We start from the raw sequence: 21528 nt of genomic DNA, 5'->3' as shown, positions 1-21528 counted from the left end.
CCTTCTTGGTGTTGGATATTTTTTCTGCCAGTGTACATGCATTCTGAATTAATTTAATTAACTCAATCCAGAGGTAACTCTTGACCCTGCACAGAATGAAATAAATGTCACATTTTGATGGGTGATCAGAAAGAATTACAATAGCAAGTGACATACATTTAAAAGTTTTCAAACAGGAATGATCTTCTGTTTTCATGCAACATTGACTTATAACAGGAAAAAGACCGCTCAACATCATAGGTTGTTATTGGGGCATATTTGAAATAAGTCAAATCATTAGAGTTCAGTTGAGGCTCACCATCATGGAATGTTGCCAGCTTGCCACTCAGAATGTTACTAATCTTGGAAAGAGTAGAGTACCCTTCATTCCGACCCAGCACTCACTGTAGTTCTGCATTTACACATTCACCAACGTCACCACGTACAGCTTTTAACCCGTTGCCATCTAACATAGTCTTGAAGAAGTGATCAGCCAGCAACACCGAAGAACCGGACCGCGTCTCAGAGACGTGCTGAACTTTCCCACGAGTTGGTATGGATAGTGTGGCTTGGTGCAAATGTATGGCAGTGTTATGCTGTTCTGTATTCTTTCTTTAACATCTTTGGAAAGAGGCACTATCGATGCTGTTGTTTATGTTACCTAAATCCTTGAAAATTAGGTGGAGTGCCTTCTGCTACTGTAGTTCCTTGTCAGAATGGCTATGGACAGATATAAACATTTGAGTGAGTTACTTATTTGTGCAAAAGTGGTGATAGTGAAGTCTCATGTGAATCAGGAGATGATGATGAAGATTTTATGAATTATGAAAGCAATGAATCTTTGTCAGAAAGTGACACTAATTCAGATATAGTGTCAGATAACACAGAGCTATCCACATCAAAGCGGCCTAATATTTGTGCTGGATCACGGTCAGCTGAAAGCAACAGGGAGTGGGAAGATGTTGATAACGTACCAGGTATACTGTATGTAAATTTATTACTGTGTTATCTGTATCTGCAGTAGTTTCTCATAGTCTCGGTGATTAACCCTCTGCATTAGAGGCTTTCTCATGTGTTCTGACTGGCAAATTCTGGACAAGGTTAACCGTAGAAAGAAACAAATACGCAAACCAGTATTTATCCAATCTGAACTATTAAAAAAAAAAAAAACTTTATGACGATAAATGGTTTGATACAAATAATGATGAAATGAAGGCTTACTTTGCACTGTGCTTTATTTTGACTCAAGTAAAAAAGCCTTCGGTGAAAATGAACTGGTCAACGAGGGATATTGTTGAAACTCTGCTCTTCAGTAAAACAGCACCATTTGTGCGCTTCTTACTTATTTCAAGATTTCTGCATTTTCATGATAACGAAACTGCAGATGCCAGTGATAAGCTAAGAATAAGAAGTGTCACGGACTGCCTTTTTCAGACCATTTATGTGCCACAGCAGGATGTAGCTATTGATGAGTCACTGATGAGATTCAGAGGACGTTTATCTTACATGTATTCAGTCCTTCCAAGCATGCTGGGTTTGGAGTAAAATTTCATAAACTTTGTGAATCCAATTCAGGCTATTGTGTAAAATTAAAAATTTGTACTGGCAATGATTTACTTGTGGCAAGTGGGCTGAGTGCAAGTGAAAGTGTAGTGCTAGAACTGGTAGAACCTATCTTGGACAAGGGATATAATCTTCACTTGTATAACTGGTATTCATCACTTAAATTACCTGTGGAACTTTGTAACAGAAACACGAATACCACAGGAACTGTTTATGAAGAAACAGAAAGATGATGGCAAGGATTTAGTGAAGAAGCAATTGAGAAAGGCGAGGGAGACATAAAGTCAAGTCACGGTCTAGTGGCTATAAAATGGCATGACCTCAAGGATGTTTACATGCTGTCTTCAAAGCACAGAGGTATGGAAATGGTGGCCACTGGGGCTAAGAAGAGAAAGAGAGGGAACAGAAAGGGTCAGGTAGCAAACGGTGAAATTGAAGGTGTCAAGAAACCCTTAATAGTCCTGGACTACAAAAGGGGAATGGGAGGAATGGACAGACATGATCAAGTGCTTGTCTGTTTTCTTTCTTCTTAAGACGCCATCTCCGAGTGGAGGTTGGCGATCCACGTAACTAGCTCTGATCTTGACAGCGCAGATTGGAATGCCACTTCTGAAGTACAGCAGTGCCATCTTCAAAGATCTTTCAGCCATGAATTCCTTCTTCTCCCAACAGATCTCTTCCCCTGTATCTTTCCTTTGATAATAAGCTGTAATAACTGATACCTCTCACCTCTCATGATATGTCCTAGGTATTGTGTTTTCCTCTGTTTTATGGTGAGCAGTAGTTCTTTTTGCTTTTTCATCCGACGAAGAACCTCGGCATTGGGGATTTTCATTACCCAGGATATCCGCAAGAGACAGCGATACAGGAACATTTCGAAGGCATCAATACGTTTTTCTATGATTGGATCCAGAGTCCAGCTTTCACATCCATATAGGAGAACAGAAAATATATAGCAGCGGATCATACAAATTCGTAGTTGGAGACTGAGATCTGACCTCACAAAGAATTTCTTCATGGTAATGAATTGTTTCCTGGCCTGCTCAATTCTAGATATTATCTCCCGTTTGGAGTTACATTGGTCATCCAAGATGGTACCCAGATATTTGAGAGAAGACACTTGCTCATCTATTTTATCTTTAATTGTGAGATTTGTCCGAATTGTCTTCTTAGAGAACACCATCAGTTTTGTCTTTGAGGGGTTAACATATAATCCGAACTCTTCACTGTGCTGAACTAAGGAGTTTATCATGCACTGAAGGGCAGGCATGTTATCAGCTATGGCAACAGTATCATCTACATATCTGATGTTGTTGATGATTTTCCCGTTAATTTTAATCCCACCATAGTCTGCCAATATTTCTGTAAAGATTGCCTCTGGGTAAAGGTTAAAACAACAGAGGTGACAGTACACAACCGTGGCGCTAATCGAAGCAGTTTCTGAAGTTCCTTGATCAGTTTTGACATTTGCAAACTGATTCCAGTACAGGTTACTGATTATACGTAAGTCACCGGAGTCAATACCTGTTGATCTCAGAATCTCCATCAGCTTATTGTGCCTGACACAATCAAAAGCTTTCTTATAGTCTATAAAACATGCATAGACATCAACATTCATATCTCTGCACCTCTGTAACAACACATTTAACTAAAAGAGTGCCTCACGTGTACCAACGCCATTTCGGAAACCGAACTGATTCTGATCCATGTGGGATTCACATTTTTTGTATATTCTAGTGTGAATGATTCGCAAGAATATTTTGAGCACGTGAGACATCAAACTTATCATACAATAATCATCGCACTGAGACGAGTTAGGCTTCTTCGGTAGTGGTATGAAGTAGTGATGGGACATTCGATTCATTTTACTGAATCGATTCATTTGATTCCGTTCACGTTACTGAATCGATACAGTGACCCGATTCATGGCACATTAGTCACCGCTCCTACTGCATCTGTGTAGTATGCGCTGGTAAGACAGCAGCAACAGCATTCAGTGCTCACAGCTGCCATCTGGTCTTCATACTATGAACTCCTTTCTTAGAAAAAAATGCTAGTCACTCTAATACATCGAAGGTTTCCGGTGACGCAGGGTGGGAAAGGTTAAGATTAGGAAGGTAGCAGCCATGGCCTGAATTAAGGTACAGTCCCAGCATTTCCTGGTGTGAAAATGGGGAAACTACGGAAAACTATCTTAACGGCTGCCGACGGTGGGATTCGAGCCCACCATCCCCCAAATGCAAGCGCATAGCTACGCGATACTAACCGTACAACAACTCGCGCAGTCATTTTTGAAAATATGTGTTTTTCTATCAGCTGAGGATTTTTTTAAATCATCATATTTTGTATAGGCTACCCGAGATGTACAGTAGCCCGCTGGTTTTCTGATTCAACATACTGTTGGTTAAGTTATTGCGTCTGTCCACATATGATTGAAGTCTTGTGCAACGATGTGATATATGAACTGAGAGAATACTGAGCCGTTCTTCCCAATATAAAATGGGTACTTTTGAGTGGTCATGAGCATGACTCATAGTCATAAGGCACTCTAGAGTTGAGTTTAATTGTCAAATGTCAACTAAGTTATAATACTAAGATTCATCAAGCTAATAAATAGTATAACCTAATAGCCTACCTACTTACTAGCTACTTCAGAATTATGTTTTGACTACCTTTTTAACATTGCAAATAAATCCATCTATTATTTAAACCTCCCTGTAGGAAGAAGACAGTGAATGAAAATGGGTATTATTTTCAAATGAGCCGAGCTCGAGAGTCCATTATAGCATACGATTCTTTCAGTGAACCATGGCTCGCTGAATGTCTCGCTGCAGCGGAAGCTCGGCTCTCTGCATGTCCAGTGAGCTGATAAGGAGCAGTGTGCATCTTATGTCTCACTGAGCCGTGTTCATTCACGATTCTTTCGGTGTGTCATGGCTCACTGTATGTCTCGCTACAGCAGAAGCTCGGCTCTCCGTGTGTCCAGTGAGCCGATAAGGAGCCGTGTGTATCTTGTGTCTCACTGAGCCGCGCTCGTTCACGATTCTTCCGATGTGCCATGATTCACTGTCTCGCTGCAGCGGAAGCTCGGCTCCTCGTCAACGACCAGTGAGTGCGCCACTCAGCACTGTCCGCTGGGAGTAAGCTGAATCGTGTGCCGTGAGCTCGCCGTTCCTGTGAATCGATTCACTCGGACACTTGAATGAATCGATACACTGCTTCGAATCATGCATTCAGTAGCCAACACTAGTATGAAGGTTGATTTCAGCCGGTCTGATGGTATTACTCCTGATACATATATTTGATTGAATAATGATGTTAAGATACTGAGGCCGGTAGATTCCTGTTCTGTTATTACTTTGAAAACTTCAGCATACACACTGTCCGGTCCAGTTGCTTTACCATTCTTTTGAAGCTTTACGGCATGTACAACTTCACTTTTTGTTATTTCAGAGCTATTTTCATTTATTCTCTCGTCAGGTGAAGGAGGATCATTTCTGTCATCTTTGAAAAGATTTTCTATATATTCCTTCCATCGTTTGAGTTTCTCTTCCACACCCAAGATGATTTCATTATTGGCATCTCTCAAAAATTTGACCATATCGTTTCCGTTGCAAACCACCAAGTTCTTTCACTTCTTATGCAAGTTAAAATAGTCGTACTTCTCTTGAAGGATCTCAATTTCTTTACACCTGTCTGTCATCCATAATTCTCGGGCTTCTCTACACTTTCTGCGTACAGCTTTGTTTAGAGTTTTGTACTGAATGTGATCTGTATTTTTGTGTTTTCTCCTTTCACCCATAAGTTCTAGAATTTCATCTGTCATCCAGCTCTGTCTTTTGATGTTGTTGCGGTGTCCAATTTCAGTTTTCTGAATTTCAATCACACCATCTTTAATGGCGTTCCATGTGGATTCTACTTCTGATGATTCAGTGTATCTTATTAATTCCATCTTCTTTTCCAGTGCAGTTCCAACATTAGTTCTTACTTTGGGATCCAATAGTTTCCTAATATCTATATGCTTAGATGGTTTAACAATTCTTTTAATTTTTCTAAAATGTATCATTTTAAGGTCCATTACAACTGGATTGTGGTCACTATTTACATCAGCACCGGGATACGTCTTAACAGATGTCACATATTTCTTTAGTTGTTGCTTTACCAAAATGAAATCAATTTGATTTCTTATGATCTTTTCGTCGTTATCAGTGGGTGATATCCATGTGTAAAGCTGCCGAGGAGGAAGTTTGATGAATGTGTTAGTGACAGATAAATTGTGCTCCATACAGAACTGAACAAGTCTGTCTCCTCTTATGTTACGTTCACCAAGACCATGTCTGCCTACAGTATTACCTTCAATGCCAGCCCCTACTTTTGAGTTAAAATCACCCATGACCAATGTTATTTCTCCATTCTTAGTTATTTTCAAAGCTTCCTCTAAGGTGTCATAGAAAGCTTCTACTTCATCATCATCCTTATCAGCAGTTGGTGCATGGACCTGAATAACGTTCATGATCCGATATGTTTGTAACCTCAGCAACATTACTCTATCACTAAGTGGTACAAAATCTATAACTGAATTTGTGATCATTGATGAAATAAGCACAGCAACTCCATATCTGTGATTGGTGTCAGTTCCTCCCGAGAAGTACATATATTCTTCCTTGCATGTTATAAATTTCATATTAGAGCCTGTATTGTCAGACAGGTAGCAGGTAGGGACCCTCTTCGGAGGCAGCCCTACCCAGGGAGTGGCGCCCCTGCCTATGTGAGTCCCAGAGCACACTGACCCAGTGTGTAACATCTGGTATGGATCCCAACTCAGGGTTACGAGTGAAGACCTCAACGGCATCTACGGCGGAGATGGCGGAAGGGGCATACCCGTAGCGTCTGTACTCCAGAGGAGCAGCTACGAAAGGCGTCTGTCTCCATGTTAAGGGCGGCCTAATTTTGAACCTGGCAGTAGGTATAAAATGCCTTTGGGTGTGGCGAGCCCATTGTAACAATAGCCTATATGGACAAAGCAGATATGGTGCCTCGGAAAAGGTTAGGGCGTCCCCTGCTAAAAGCGACGCGCAGCTCTTCAGGTGCTGGGGGAGCTGTGAAAAATGAGCAACCAGCACCAAACTACATCAAAATTGCAACAGTTAATGTACTGACGCTGACGGGAAAGACAGAAGAACTGGTTGACTTCATGATAGAAAAAGATATAGCCATACTTGGACTGTTCGAGACCAAGAAGAGGGGTACAGGGGAGATCCCTCTGAGAGGAGGATACAGGCTGTATTACAGCGGACGACCTGAAGCAAAAAATGGAGTGGCCATCAAACTTAGAAGAGAAATCCAAGAATATCTGGAATATACAAAATACGTCAGCAATAGGATGATGATGATGATGAGACTCCAGTTTGAAAATGGCGTGAAAGATCTATTTCAGTTGTATGCCCCACAAACTGGTTGCATAGATGAACATCTAGAGGACTTCTTAGAGGAAGTGGAGAGACAGATAGAAGATAAGGAAGAACTATTGATGGGAGATCTAAATGCACAAGTTGGAATAGAAAGACAAGGAAAGGAAGATGTTGTAGGACCCTTTGGATATGGAAATGTAAATCCAGAAGGCGAGTTGTTGGTGGATTTTTGCATGAGGAATCAAATGATTGTTGGAAACACCTGGTTTAGGAAGAAGAACAGTCAGAAGATTACAAGGTATGGCTGGGGAGACAGACGAACAAAGACCATGATTGATTATATAATCATAGAGAAAGAATACCGGAAGAACCTTGTAGATGTAACAGCCATGCCTGAAGAAGCCTTTGGTGGAGATCATAGAGTTGTGATAGGAAAATTGAAAGTTGGAAAGATTGAAAAACCCCAATTAAGAAGAGAGAAAATAATTAAAGTATGGAAGTTGAAGGAGAAAAGCATACAAGAAGAATTTCAAAGGGAAATAATACCCTTGGTACCCAGGACAGAGGTGGGGAATGTTGAAGAGGAATGGAAAATATTTAAGGAAGCACTGGTTGGATGTGCAGAAAAGGTGTGTGGTAGAACATCAGGAAATGTGAAAGACAAAGAAACACACTGGTGGAATGATAGGGTAAAGATTAAAGTGAAGGAAAAGAAAATGGCATGGAAAGCATGGAAAACATCTAAGACTGAAGAAAGTAGAAGAAAATATGTGGAGGCAAAGAATTTGGCCAAGAAAGTAGTGGAGGAAGAAAAGAGGAAAAGCTGGGCCTTATTCACACAGAAATTGAGAGATGATACGCAGGGCAGCAAGAAATTACTGTATGGTATCTTCAGAAACAAAAAGAGAGATCAAGTAAACACCAGATTTGTGAAGGATGAAGGTGGCATAATTTTAACAAAGCCAGAAGAAATAAGAAATAGATGGAGAGAGTATTTTCAGAAGCTGCTGAACATAAGAACGGATGACAGTCATTCAATGGACGACCAAGAAAGGCAATTAGTTGACGAAGAAATGGATAAAGAAATGAAATTGAAATGGCAGTAAGAAAGATGAAGAATGGAAAAACTGCTGGAATAGATGAGATTGCAGTGGAGATGATAAAGGCAGCTGGAGCTGTAGGCCTGCAGTGGACATATCGGGTTCTCAGGAAGTCTGGGAGAATAAGGAGGTCCCTGAGGATTGGCAAAAAGGAATAATCATCCCAATTTTCAAGAAAGGTGATAAGAAAGTTTTGAAGAACTACAGGGGAATTACTCTAATATCCCATGTTGCTAAGATAATGGAAAGGATACGGGAAAGTAGAATGAGGTTGAGGGTTGAGAAACAGATACAGGAAAATCAGTTTGGTTTCAGAAGTGGAAGGTCAACAATAGAGCCCATTTTCATTATGAGACAACTAATGGAAAAGCATTGGGAGTACGGGAATGATATGGTGATGACATTCATTGATATTGAAAAGGCATATGACAGTGTCCCTAGGACGAAAGTTTGGGACAGTCTGGTGCAAAAAGGAATTGGACAGGGATTAATAAAAATGATCATGGCATTGTATAAGGAATGTTGTAGTTGCGTGCAAACACAAGTTGGCAGGACTAGTGGGCTGAGACAGGGAAGTGTTCTATCACCGATCCTGTTTACAATAGTAATAAATGACATGAGCACAGCAAAAGCAGCATATGGAGGAAGAGAAATGAACATGATGTTATTTGCAGATGATATTGTGATTTGGGAAGATTGAAGAATGTGGATTGAAAATAAGTGTAGAAAAGAGTAAAACTCTTGTTATGACTAGAGGGGAGAAAGAAGGGAAAGGTCAGATTAGACTTGCAGACAAGCCCTTGGAAGTAGTGGAAACGTTTAAATACCTGGGGAGTGAATTAATGGAGAATGCTCGACTGGATGCTGAGATTAGTAAAAGGATTCAAGCTGGAAGTTGTTTCTATCATAGTGTAAGAAATATGTTATGGGACAAAGATGTGCCAATGGAAGCAAAGGATACTATGTACAAGATGTATTACGTACCCATAACAACTTACGGAGCAGAAACTTGGACAATGACAAAGAAGGATGAGAGTCGAATACAGGCAGCCGAAATGAAATTCTTGAGGAGTATGATACAGAAGAGTAGGCGAGACAAAATAAGGAATGAGAAAATCCGGGAAGAAATTGGAGTGGAAAAAATGAATGATAGAATAGAGAAGAGCCGACTAAGATGGTTTGGGCACATAAAGCGAATGAGCGACGAAAGAATGCCAAAAAAGGTGATGGAAATGCAAATCCAAGGAAGGAGAGGCCGTGGACGACCACGATTGAGATGGAAGGATACCATCCAACGCAGCATTATAGAAAGAAACCTGGACTGGGACACAGTGTTGGAGGAGGAGTGGTGGAAAGAGCGAAGAAAGTGGAGAGGAACCATATTTGCCCCTACCCGGCTACAGCTGGATAAAGGGAAATGATGATGATGATTGTCAAAGTATCAATTTGTGAAAATTTAGATTTTATAATTCCACCTTTACAATACTGTAATTGTCTTTATTAAAAAGACTACATTAAATTACTCTCGTGAAACATGTTTCGTCCTCTTATAGGACATCTTCAGTCACCAATACAAATACATAACATTACAAATAAGGCGAGGACACATTAAAATAAGTAAATGTAAAGTCTTTGGATCCTGTGACACAGTGTGATAGCGTCTTGTCAATCTTCAATGTTAAAATGGTGGAGCGTGAACATGAACAGCATATGAAGCATGAAGTCCAATTAAAATCATGTTTTACCGGGCGAGTTGGCCGTGTGCGTAGAGGCGCGCGGCTGTGAGCTTGCATCCGGGAGATAGTAGGTTCGAATCCCACTATCGGCAGCCCTGAAGATGGTTTTCCGTGGTTTCCCATTTTCACACCAGGCAAATGCTGGGGCTGTACCTTAATTAAGGCCACAGCCGCTTCCTTCCAACTCCTAGGCCTTTCCTATCCCATCGTCGCCATAAGACCTATCTGTGTCGGTGCGACGTAAAGCCCCTAGCAAAAAAAAAAAAAACATCATGTTTTAAAACTGTTGTTCAAAACAACAAATTGTCAATTATAAAACACCGTAAGTGGCTATGCGAATAAAATTATATGCATATCAAGAAAGCCATTATAAAGTGGCTCATCCACTCTCAAGGAGACTGTTGGCATCTGGTGTAGGGGATCTCTTTATACCATGATATATTCGGTCCCCTTTCAGTCGCCTTTTACGACAAGCAGAGGTTACTGTGGATGAATTCTAACCCGCAGACCACACCTTCCAAAAATGAACTGTAGAGTAGACACTATCAATAAAATATTCTACAATATCAATTTTGATCAGTAGTATCATTTTACACTGACTGACAGAGCAAATGCAACACCAAGGAGGAGTGGTTCGAAAGGGATGAAAGTTGGGGAAAAAACAGAGACGGCACGGACGAATAATTGATGTTTATTTCAAACCGATATGCAGGTTACACAATGCGCACGGCATCGACTCAGTAGGATGTAGGACCACCGCGAGCGGCGATGCACGCAGAAACACGTCGAGGTACAGAGTCAATAAGAGTGCGGATGGTGTCCTGAGGGATGGTTCTTCATTCTCTGTCAACCATTTGCCACAGTTGGTCGTCCGTACGAGGCTGGGGCAGAGTTTGCAAACGGCGTCCAATGAGATCCCACACGTGTTCGATTGGTGAGAGATCCGGAGAGTACGCTGGCCACGGAAGCATCTGTACACCTCGTAGAGCCTGTTGGGAGATGCGAGCAGTGTGTGGGCGGGCATTATCCTGCTGAAACAGAGCATTGGGCAGCCCCTGAAGGTACGGGAGTGCCACCGGCTGCAGCACATGCTGCACGTAGCGGTGGGCATTTAACGTGCCTTGAATACGCACTAGAGGTGACGTGGAATCATACGCAATAGCGCCCCAAACCATGATGCTGCGTTGTCTAGCGGTAGGGCGCTCCACAGTTACTGCCGGATTTGACCTTTCTCCACGCCGACGCCACACTCGTCTGCGGTGACTATCACTGACAGAACAGACTCATCGGAGAACACGACGTTCCGCCATTCCCTCATCCAAGTCGCTCTAGCCCGGCACCATGCCAGGCGTGCACGTCTATGCTGTGGAGTCAATGGTAGTCTTCTGAGCGGGCGCCGGGAGTGCAGGCCTCCTTCAACCAATCGACGGGAAATTGTTCTGGTCGATATTGGAACAGCCAGGGTGTCTTGCACATGCTGAAGAATGGCGGTTGACGTGGCGTGCGGGGCTGCCACCGCTTGGCGGCGGATGCGCCGATCCTCGCGTGCTGACGTCACTCGGGCTGCGCCTGGACCCCTCGCACGTGCCACATGTCCCTGTGCCAACCATCTTCGCCACAGGCGCTGCACCGTGGACACATCCCTATGGGTATCGGCTGCGATTTGACGAAGCGACCAACCTGCCCTTCTCAGCCCGATCACCATACCCCTCGTAAAGTCGTCTGTCTGCTGGAAATGCCTCCGTTGACGGCGGCCTGGCATTCTTAGCTATACACGTGTCCTGTGGCACACGACAACACGTTCTACGACTGTCGGCTGAGAAATCACGGTACGAAGTGGGCCATTCGCCAACACCGTATCCCATTTATCGTTCGCTACGTGCGCAGCACAGCAGCGCATTTCACATCATGAGCATACCTCAGTGACGTCAGTCTACCCTGCAATTGGCATACAGTTCTGACCACTCCTTCTTGGTGTTGCATTTGCTCTGTCAGTCAGTGTATAAGAGATTACGATTTAAATTCTTTTATGTTTAAAACTGGATAGAAGAGATGTAGCTTTACATCTCTTCAGCAATCCTCAGTATTATCTGAAATACAACACACTATTACGTGACATAAATTTTTGGGTACAGGAAGATCTTTTATATGATGGATATTGCTTTATTCAACTCATGTGCTATCCGTTCTTAAGTAATGCAGGAAAGAACACAAAAGTTCACAGCATTTTGCATGCACCTGGCAGAATAGATTCTTGGATCTGTAACATTGCCGAATTATGCAGGAAGAGCACGGGTTTTGAATGGAGATTACCTAACTAGATTGCAAGCAAAGGCATGGGCATATTTACCTAGGCATATTCCTGCTACTGCAAAGAAGCTTCATCCCGCGAATGCCTGCAAAGTGTGCATTTAACATGGAAAATGTAGTGAAACAACTTGGGAATGCAAGAAATGTGAGGTACCTTTACATCTTCATGCCTTTTTCAAGAGTTACCATACCAGTGTTAACTACTGAAATGATAAACATTCAACATGTTGACAAGTTTTGATCCAACTATGTTGTAAATTTTATGAATTATACTATGTTACCTGTGATACTGTATAATGTATGTACCATCATCCATTTTAAATCAGTGTTCTGTGTTAGAGATCTAGCTAATTATATTAGAATTCAATGGGTTAACTCACTTTCAATATTTTTCACCAGTTGAAGGGCATCACAGAGGTTAACACCAGTTTCTTCTAAATGTATGATTGTTGTTGATACTAAGCTGAAATTTGACTTGATATAAGTGAAATCTCCAGTCAGTACGGTACTTGAAAATGGTGTCTCGAGAGTTTTGATGGTTGAATGCATTAACAACATCTTTGATAGTATTGTAATTGTTGAGGCAATGGCACAGAAGGAACTATTTCCTTGAATTTCTGCACTCATAGTGGCAGTGACTAGATGTAGAACATTTTCTTTCTTCATTACTTTAGGCCACAGCAGATTCATGGCATTATCAAAGGTAACAGCAATTATTGATGAAGCTTTTTTTTCACTGCTGAAATTAACTTATTCACATCAGGATAATTTCCACAAATTTCTTCTGCAACTCTATTTAGTGCATGTACAATGAATGTTACATACATCATTTTAGGGTAGTGAAGCTGCAGACCTTTGTCAGCTTTCACCATTTAGGGAGCTGCATCAGTGACTAGAAGTAGGACATTTTCTCTCTTCATTCCTTCAGGCCACAACAGATTTATTGCATTATCGAAGGTTGAGTGGTTAGTTCTGTCCAGTGCTTCACAGGACATGGGAAATTTATCTCCTCTTCGGTCTCCCCTCAAAACACCAACAACAACCTTTGCCACATACCGTATAATCCAAAATACCAGCCACCTTTCCCCCCCCCCCCCCCCCCCGAAAGTATCGCTTTTTAAAATTGGGTGCAGGTCTTATTCAAGCCTTTCATTCCGCGGCACGATACTTCACATGTCTTAGGGAATGTTACGTTTTTTTTAGTGTATTTTAGTTTTAAGGGTTGGCACTGGATTCAACCACGTCCTCCGACAGTGTTGTTTGAAAATAACAAGTGGACATATGTGTACTGTATTGTTCTCTCTGATGTATTTCATGTGATAATGGAAATTTGTTCTATAATATAAATGTGTGTAAGATTTTCCTATCAGTTGCTATAGTCTATAAGCACAATAAAATTGTTTCCAAGTACAGAACAACCCTGAATCAAACATCGGCACACTCATGGTTGCTGTGACTTGGCAACCGAAAAAGTAAGTGAAAAATTGAAAGATGTAAAGAAAGCTGATATAATCGGAAATCGTGCCACCGGTAGGAAATACGATGTAGATGATAAATTTGAGATTGGAGAAAGAAGAAAGATTTTCTTTTAAACAGTAATGGTGATCGTAGAGCTTTCCATGGGCAGAGTGCACAGTTTCCTGAAATTTAAAGGATTCTGTACAAATACGTAACAGAATGCCAATTAAATGCATTAGAAATCACAAAAGAACTCTCTATGCCAGAGTTTAAAGCAAGGGTGGATCAGAAATTTCTATAAGAGGAATGGACTGAGCATTAGAAGGTTTACCTCAATTTCACAGCGTGTTTCTAGTGCCTATGAAGAAAAAATGTTTTCCTTCCATTGCTATATAATTTGTTTGCAAAAGAAAAATTTGTATCTGCTTTCCCAAAATGGAAATGCGGATCAGATGCCAGTCTACTTTGAAATGCTATTGGACAGTACTGTGAGTGTTATGGGGTCAAACAGTGTTACCATCAGAACGGGTGGTAATGAAACACACAGAGGTGTACAGTAATGTTATGTATACTTGCTGATGGAACTGAACTTCCACCATACGTTGTCTTGAAGAGAAAGATGCTTCAGAAAGAAAATCTACTTGCTGATGTTACAGTCACAACTCAGGACTCCGGTTGGATGGACAGTCTACTAGTGGAAGACTGGCTGAAATGTGTTTGGCAACATCGTACTGGTGCATTGCTTGGACAGGAAAGCTTGCTTGTTATGAGCAGCTACCGCAGTCACACAACATAGGCTGTGAAGAAGCAAACCAAGGACGCAAAAACCAATCTAGCAATCATTCCGGGCGGATTGACGTCTATGTTACAGCTGTTGGATGTTTGTGTAAACCGTCCGTTTAAAGCTTGAAACAGCTGTATACCGAGTGGGTGGTGGCTGACAATCGTGCACTGACACCAGCTGGTCGTATTAAGCGCCCGGAAGTTCATCTGCTTTATTCGTGGGTAAAGATGGCGTGGGATCATATGGTAACCTCGTCTGGAAAAGTTTCCAGAAGTGCAGTATTTCTAATGCTATGGATGGCAGCAAAGACGACAACGTGTGGGGAAAGTGATAGTGAAAGCTCCAAAATTGGTACTTCTGATAATGAATGAATTTACTATCGTTCTGTGATTGATATAACTTTTTCTGTGTGTGTGTTTTAACAGATTTATTGGGTATTATTTCAAGGACACTTAAAAACTGTCTGAAACTATTTTAAATTCTTGAAACGTACTTAGTTAAACAACTTTCTTGTTTTGTAACAAATGTTGTAAATAAATTGGTGTAGTTCTTGCAAAGTGTTGTTGCATTCAGAATGTGCTGATTAGTGTATTTCTTGTGTATTTCTTTAAAATATTGCTGCAGTGCTTTCTTCAGCAGTATATCAGCAGACATCATCATACAGATCCTTATTAAAATCTGAAAGTTTGCTTGTCATAGACGGTGATGAAATTTTCTGGAACAGGAGATGTTGATGGTTTTGTGATGTAAAATTTCAAGCCAAATTGGCAAAATTGGTTTTTATATCTTGTTGCAGTGTTGTTCAACATTAAACAACTTTTTAGCTTTTATTTTAATTTTGCGCATCTTACAGAATAGAATAGTGCCATCTGTACTGAAATGCTTATCTCCAAACTATCGCACAAATACTCGCAATTTTTCACTTATTTTCTTTTCTACAATTTTCTTTAAGTCGCATCGACACAGATAGGTCTTATGGTGATGATGGGATAGGAAAGAGTTAGGAGTGGGAACGAAGGGTCTGTGTCTTTAATTAAGGCGTGAAAATGGGAAACCACGGAAGACCATCTTCAGGGCTGTCGACAGTGGGGTCCCAACCCGCTCTCTCCAGGATGCAAGCTCACAGCTGCGCGCCCCTTTCCACTTATTGAGGTGTTAATTTTAGGCATACTGAACCGAGAGTATTCGCGGCCAAACACACATACAGCAAAATCTGTCCAGTAACTGAGCCCTCTGTACCTTTCTATCACCTCTTTTTTTTAACCTCCATGAAGACTATTTTACCTGCTAAATTTCTTTACAGAAACGGTTGACCTTGACACAAAACCTGACAGTAGCCATCCTAAACTGTCCTAGTGTTCCCTTTGCATCTCTCTCTTTCTACAAATCTGTCTCTTTCTATACAGCTTACCCTCCTAATTCACATATATATAAATATATCTAAAATAGATACTTGTAAGAAATTAAGGACAAGAATTAGATGTGAAAACAACAGAAAGACGTTAAAAAGCCAAAATATGACTATATAACCTGTGAAAATTGCATAATTTTAGTCACCGTAGATAAAATCATGCTATTTTCCATGGAAATAGTATAAAGGAAAAAGAAAGACATGTCATAAACATCTTGACCCTAGTCATGACATTAAGGGAAGTTACTCTTCTTTGGCAGTGGTATGAAAGTTGATTGCAGCCAGTCAGAAGGTATTTCTCCTGATGCATAAATGGCATTGAACAATGATGTTAATGGACAGTCTGGTAGATTTCTGTTCTGAGTGGATGCTATTCTTTTATGACCCTCTGAACTTTTAATTGTCAATGAGTTTAACATCATGTGTAAAGAAGTTCCTTGGCATGCGAAACATGAACATTTTGGAAATTCTCGGTTCATAAGTTTTGTTTCTGTACAGAACTTTACAATAAATCAGATATGATTCCTCATCATTTTACTGTATCCTTACACAATTCCTCCTTCACCACTATATTTCAGTCCGATCTATTTTTTTGAACTGGTCTTAATCAAGTTTGACCATTGACACTGTTTCTTTATGCTGCTCTTTTTAATATCTCCAAACCATCTCACTTATTTTTATATTTAATTGCTCAGATTTTAAAATCCATTCCAAATGTCTTCTGTAACATATTTGTCTACTTTCTGTATTTAATTTTCATCCTTCTTTGTCACTAGTCAACTAGCCTCTCTCTGGATCAGTGGTGGAGTGTTAACGTATGAATCCCAAAATCACGGGTTCAAAGTCATGTGGAAAAAAGTCCATTCAATCACTGTAGTTGTATGCTGTTGGCATGTTAAATATCTCTGGTGACACATTTAATATCTACCCCCCCCCCCCCCCCCAATTTAATGAAGTCAGCCATTAGTTGTCCAACAGAGTTCTGGTATCTCTACCATCTGGTAGAGTAAAATGGAATGTTAAAATGGACACTGGGCAGCCTAAATGGCATAAAATTAAAAGATAATTACATCATAACAATAATAACAAGTATTAGTATTATTATTATTATTATTATTATTATTATTATTATTATTATTATTATTATTATTATTATTATTATTATTATTATTATTATTATTATTATTAAGTGGTCCGAGAGTCGGAATACCAGTTGCTACAGAATGGGAGTGGGCATCTTGGACATATTCTGAGTCATGGCCCTCCTTGTGCTGAGACGGCTAGGACTATGAAATCCACCGGTGGTCCCTAACCCGTTACAGGAGAGATCCTTACTTGGACTATGTGTAAGGAGGGTAGCATCCTGCTTCACAAATTTAATCAAGAGAAATTAGCTTGACCATTGTAATGGGATCATCAACCATTGATGTAGCCATAATATTTCATGTAGTAATTATCTCATTCTAATGTTACTATTATTGGTTTGTTTCAGGTATGTTGGTGACTGCCAGATTCCTCTAGCATGCACGATGTTTCTAGAGGCAAAAGGAAAAGAACTTCTAATGAAGAACCTGTATCGCAACTTTGTTCTTCATATGTGTAACTTGTTTGATTTTGGTTTAGTGAGCCCAGTTACTTTATATACAACTATTCAACATTTGCAGAAGCTCATCAGTGAAAGTGGTGAAGTTCGAGATGTATTGCATGAATCTTGGCGGAAACAGCGGGAGACATGGCATGCTAATGGTGGCCAGTCACTGGTTAGCATTCAGCCAGAAAAAACTGCCCAGTCTGCTGATTCATCATTAAGAAGGAAATCCACTTCCCAGTCCATGCAGCAAATGAATGGCATACATCAATCTAGCAACAAGGGGCAGGTGCACCAGAACAATTCTACTCTTACTGAGCCTGTACTACGACGAAAATCATCTTCTTGCTCATCAAATTCTCAGCAGCACTCGTACAAGCAACCAGCTCCTGATCCTCCTAGCCAAACATCACACAGAAGGAAGTCCTCTGCAAATCAACAGTCTGCTTCTAGCCAGGCACTGCCTCTAAACAGTATTCAACAGAACTCACTGAAGAACCAATTAAATGGGAGTGCAAATGCTACCGAAACTGGTTTGGTGACATTACAAAGGCGAAAGTCAGCTACCAGTCTTCTTGGAATTGGTTCACAAAATCAGTCCAATGGGCTTGTTTCTTCAATGAATTTAAGTGATACCACAGTCTCCCAGCCCCGAAGAAAATCTTTAGGCCAGCAGCATCAAAATCAGGCTAATGGAAGTGTTAATCACTCAGATTCATTGCCACCTTTAAGACGGAAGTCTTTCAATCAAGTATCGAATGCAGATAGCATGGGTAAATCTCAGTTGGAGAATAGACATTCTGGTGTGACATCACTTGTGTCTGAATCATCTACTATTCAGCATAGGCGAAAATCATCTAGCATGTTATCAGATACAAATCTTCAGATACACTCTACCAAAAATGGTGTGAGTTAACCTGGTGTGACTGTGTGTGTGAGTGTGATAAGCATTTTATGCAACACTTGAAAATTCACTGCTTTGCAGGGGAGAGTTGTGTTATGTTCAAACATGGGGAAGCAGTGTGTGACATAATCTTTGTTGAAATATTGTTTTATGGATTTGTATGATAAAGGAAAATACCAGTGACATCAAACTATCAGCTTAATATTCGTACTTGTTTTTTGAAATTATGTGGAACAGCACTACAAGAGGATTCTTACAAGAAACGGGTCATAATTTGACAGGTAGGCAAAGCGAATCATTATCCGTGACGGTTGAGGTGCTCCTTTCCATTTATTCCCTTTTCTTGTTGTTGACTCACCGATGGGATCAAGAGAGCAGTTATATTGCTGCAGAATGCATATTATGCATAAGATACCAAGAAGTAATAATTACTGCACTTTTCCACCATGTGTTCTTACTATTTCAAAAATGATATGGAGTTAATTTTTATGAAAATTTTGGATTTTTATCTGGATTTTATTTTTACTCTGTTTTAATTTATTTGTTTAATTTTATGTGCCACATTGTTATCTTGTGTGATAATATGGGGGGCAAACCTGATGATGAATAGTACCAAACTTGCCCACATTTAAGCTGTGATGATCACGTTTAGAAAAGGGAGCTAAGGGATTTATGGACTAAACTGCCATTAAACTAGATGAACATTTACTACCATTATGTTGTTGAAGACGTAGTCTGAATTGTCTGTTGGCTTGATTTGTGTATGTGAGCGACTGTTGCAATAGAAGCTCTTAGTCATGTTATTTTTTTTTTACATAACTTTTTTCCCTGTAAATTATTCAGGTAAAAGATATCCTAAATCAAGCTACAGACAATGCACAAGTTAGTATTATAAGTATAATATAGTGTTTTCCTAAATTTAGTGTGCAAAATGATTACTGTATATACACAAATAATCCCCGCCATTAAATATTCCCCGCATCATAATTTTAGAAGGGAATTTTTATTGCTTATTTTGTTTTTTGTATTTGTATAGCTTTATTAAATATTTGTTTATATTTAAAACCATATATACTACAGTACAATAAGTTATAAAATGACAAAGCAACTCATCACCTAGTAAGCTTCATTGGACTGTTCCCATTGATGCTTTCACGGCCCGTACTTATAGACATGATACTGTATAGGCTTTTGGGTTTATGCCGTGTCAAGAAAACAAGGTGAAATTCTTTACGTTTCACAGAGAACTGTGCTCTGCATCATCAGAAGAAATCTCGACTGTCCACGAGAAAGGCTTCATTGCACTAAGCGAGTGACTGTATGGTTTGGGTCACTTAGCTATTAGCTTGCATTTGGTAGACAATGGGTTCGAATCCCATTGTCGGCAGCCCTGAAAATAGTTTTCCAATTTTCATGCCAGGCAAATGCTGAGGCTGTACCTTAATTAAGGTCACGGTCACTTCCTTCCCACCTTTAGTCCTTTTCTGTCCCATTGTCACCATTAGACCTATCTTTGTTGATGTGATGTAAAAAAATAAAAACTTCATTGGTACAGTCCAGTGGCATTTCTGGTCTAAATGGCAAATATGTGACAGTAAATATGATCTCTTGTGCCGATCAATAAAAAATGTACGCATTGCTAGTTTTCCTCCAAAAACTGAAGTTATTTAATTCAAAATCACGTTAGCCATCCACGGCTAGCCTTAAAGGCTAATTTTTCTCTCTGTCTTGTTAGTGCTATAGCTTTCAACCCACACATTTCACTCGTGACCGTACATTCAAAATGTCTCTTTTCAGTCACACATTCGCATATCCTATTTTTGATTTCTGGAAACTGCTTTTTGTCTCCAAAATGGCCATGTCTGTCCATTTAAGATAGCTTTAATTTTCCTCCAATCACGTACCGCTATGCTTGTCCTCGTACTTCTCTTCTTGCATTACGAGCCTTTTCTTTAGCCATGAACGACCTATAAAGAAAACTCGTACCAACTATTTTAAACACCTTCAGCCATCCTACTACATAAACTGACGTCATTCAAATGATGCGATATATACACAACACTCGTATTGCTTGTGGTGGGAATAGAGATGCCAGCGGAGTGGGAAGAAAAATAAAAACTTCCAGATTTCTGTGTGTGGGGATTATTCATGTATATACAATAACTTCTAATCAATGCTAAGTAGGGATTTCTCCATAAATATTGCTTTCTGTTAAGTACAGCATGTAATAATAACAGGAAAATAATTGAATTTTATTATGTTTGTTTAATTAATATGAATAAGTCTATCATGACATTATCTTACGAGTATGTTATCATTGCATTTATTGGGAAGCAACATTTACAGTGAAATCTCCATGTAGTTTTATCTGGGGGTTAATAAAGTTATTTCTTAAAATTGAGGATAACATTAAGTTGTACTTAACATTCTAACTTATGTAATGGATGCAACTTAATTACTTCTTACATAACTGTTTTATGGAAAAAGTTTGTAAAGTGAAAATCCATGATAAAGAGCTTTTATTGGAATCCTTTCATTAATGACTGAACATTCCCCAAGTCTGATATAAAATTAAATCTGAAAATTCCCTTAGTCTGATAGAAAATTCTATCCATTAAATCTTATTTACTTCAATGTATTTTTCTGTTTCATTTACAAAAGCCATTGCAATCATGTCATTTGATTTAGCTTTTCATTATTTTTCAAACACAAATCTCTATTTCTCTTACATCAAAATTATGGAAAGTTATTGAATGTCTAATTGATTTGCTGTTTGCACTTTGCTCGTTAAATAATAATACAGAGATGTATGGTATAATCCATAGCAACATGTTTAATTATCTTGAGTACTATATAGCATCTTGTAATATTTCCTAATGGCACACAGTGTACTAGTGATATTTTAAGATACTGCCAAATTAATGGCTGTGGAATTATAAACATGTACAATGTATGTTACAAAACATTTCATCTCAGATGGCTTTTTGGATATACAAACACACTATACTACATTGTTTATGCTTCTGAAATAAGAAAGTATGGTACATGATGTGATAATTTAACTGTAGTAAAAATTGGAAGTTCTTTAGGGGAGCAATTTGTGCATGAAATGCAGCAATTCATAGACAATGTGTAAATTGTCTGTTTGTTATTTAAACATTTGTAGAACATGAGTGCCAATTTCTTAGTGTCACTTGTATGTGATGTTGCTAAAAACAGGCAAAGCAGGAAGTAGTATTGATGGTGAGAACATAATTTTAATGAAAATTTACCCAACATGTATC

General features: G+C 39.6%; 1 protein-coding gene across 1 annotated transcript in view; it reads left to right on the top strand.

Annotated features, from left to right (window-relative positions):
* Positions 1-20939, top strand: part of Su(z)12 (Polycomb protein Su(z)12) — a 399441-nt gene extending 378502 nt beyond the window's left edge. The window contains exon 11 of the mRNA XM_067137639.2: positions 17245-20939. Coding sequence (XP_066993740.2) covers positions 17245-18256 — 1012 coding nt within the window. The 3' untranslated portion in view covers positions 18257-20939. The remainder of the gene's footprint in view (positions 1-17244) is intronic.
* The last annotated feature ends 589 nt before the right edge of the window (positions 20940-21528 follow it).

Source organism: Anabrus simplex, chromosome 1 (assembly GCF_040414725.1).
Source record: "Anabrus simplex isolate iqAnaSimp1 chromosome 1, ASM4041472v1, whole genome shotgun sequence".
NCBI classification, from domain to species: Eukaryota; Metazoa; Arthropoda; class Insecta; order Orthoptera; family Tettigoniidae; genus Anabrus; species Anabrus simplex.
The sequence above is the reverse complement of the archived record's forward strand: the minus strand, read 5'-3'. Positions and strand labels throughout refer to the sequence as shown.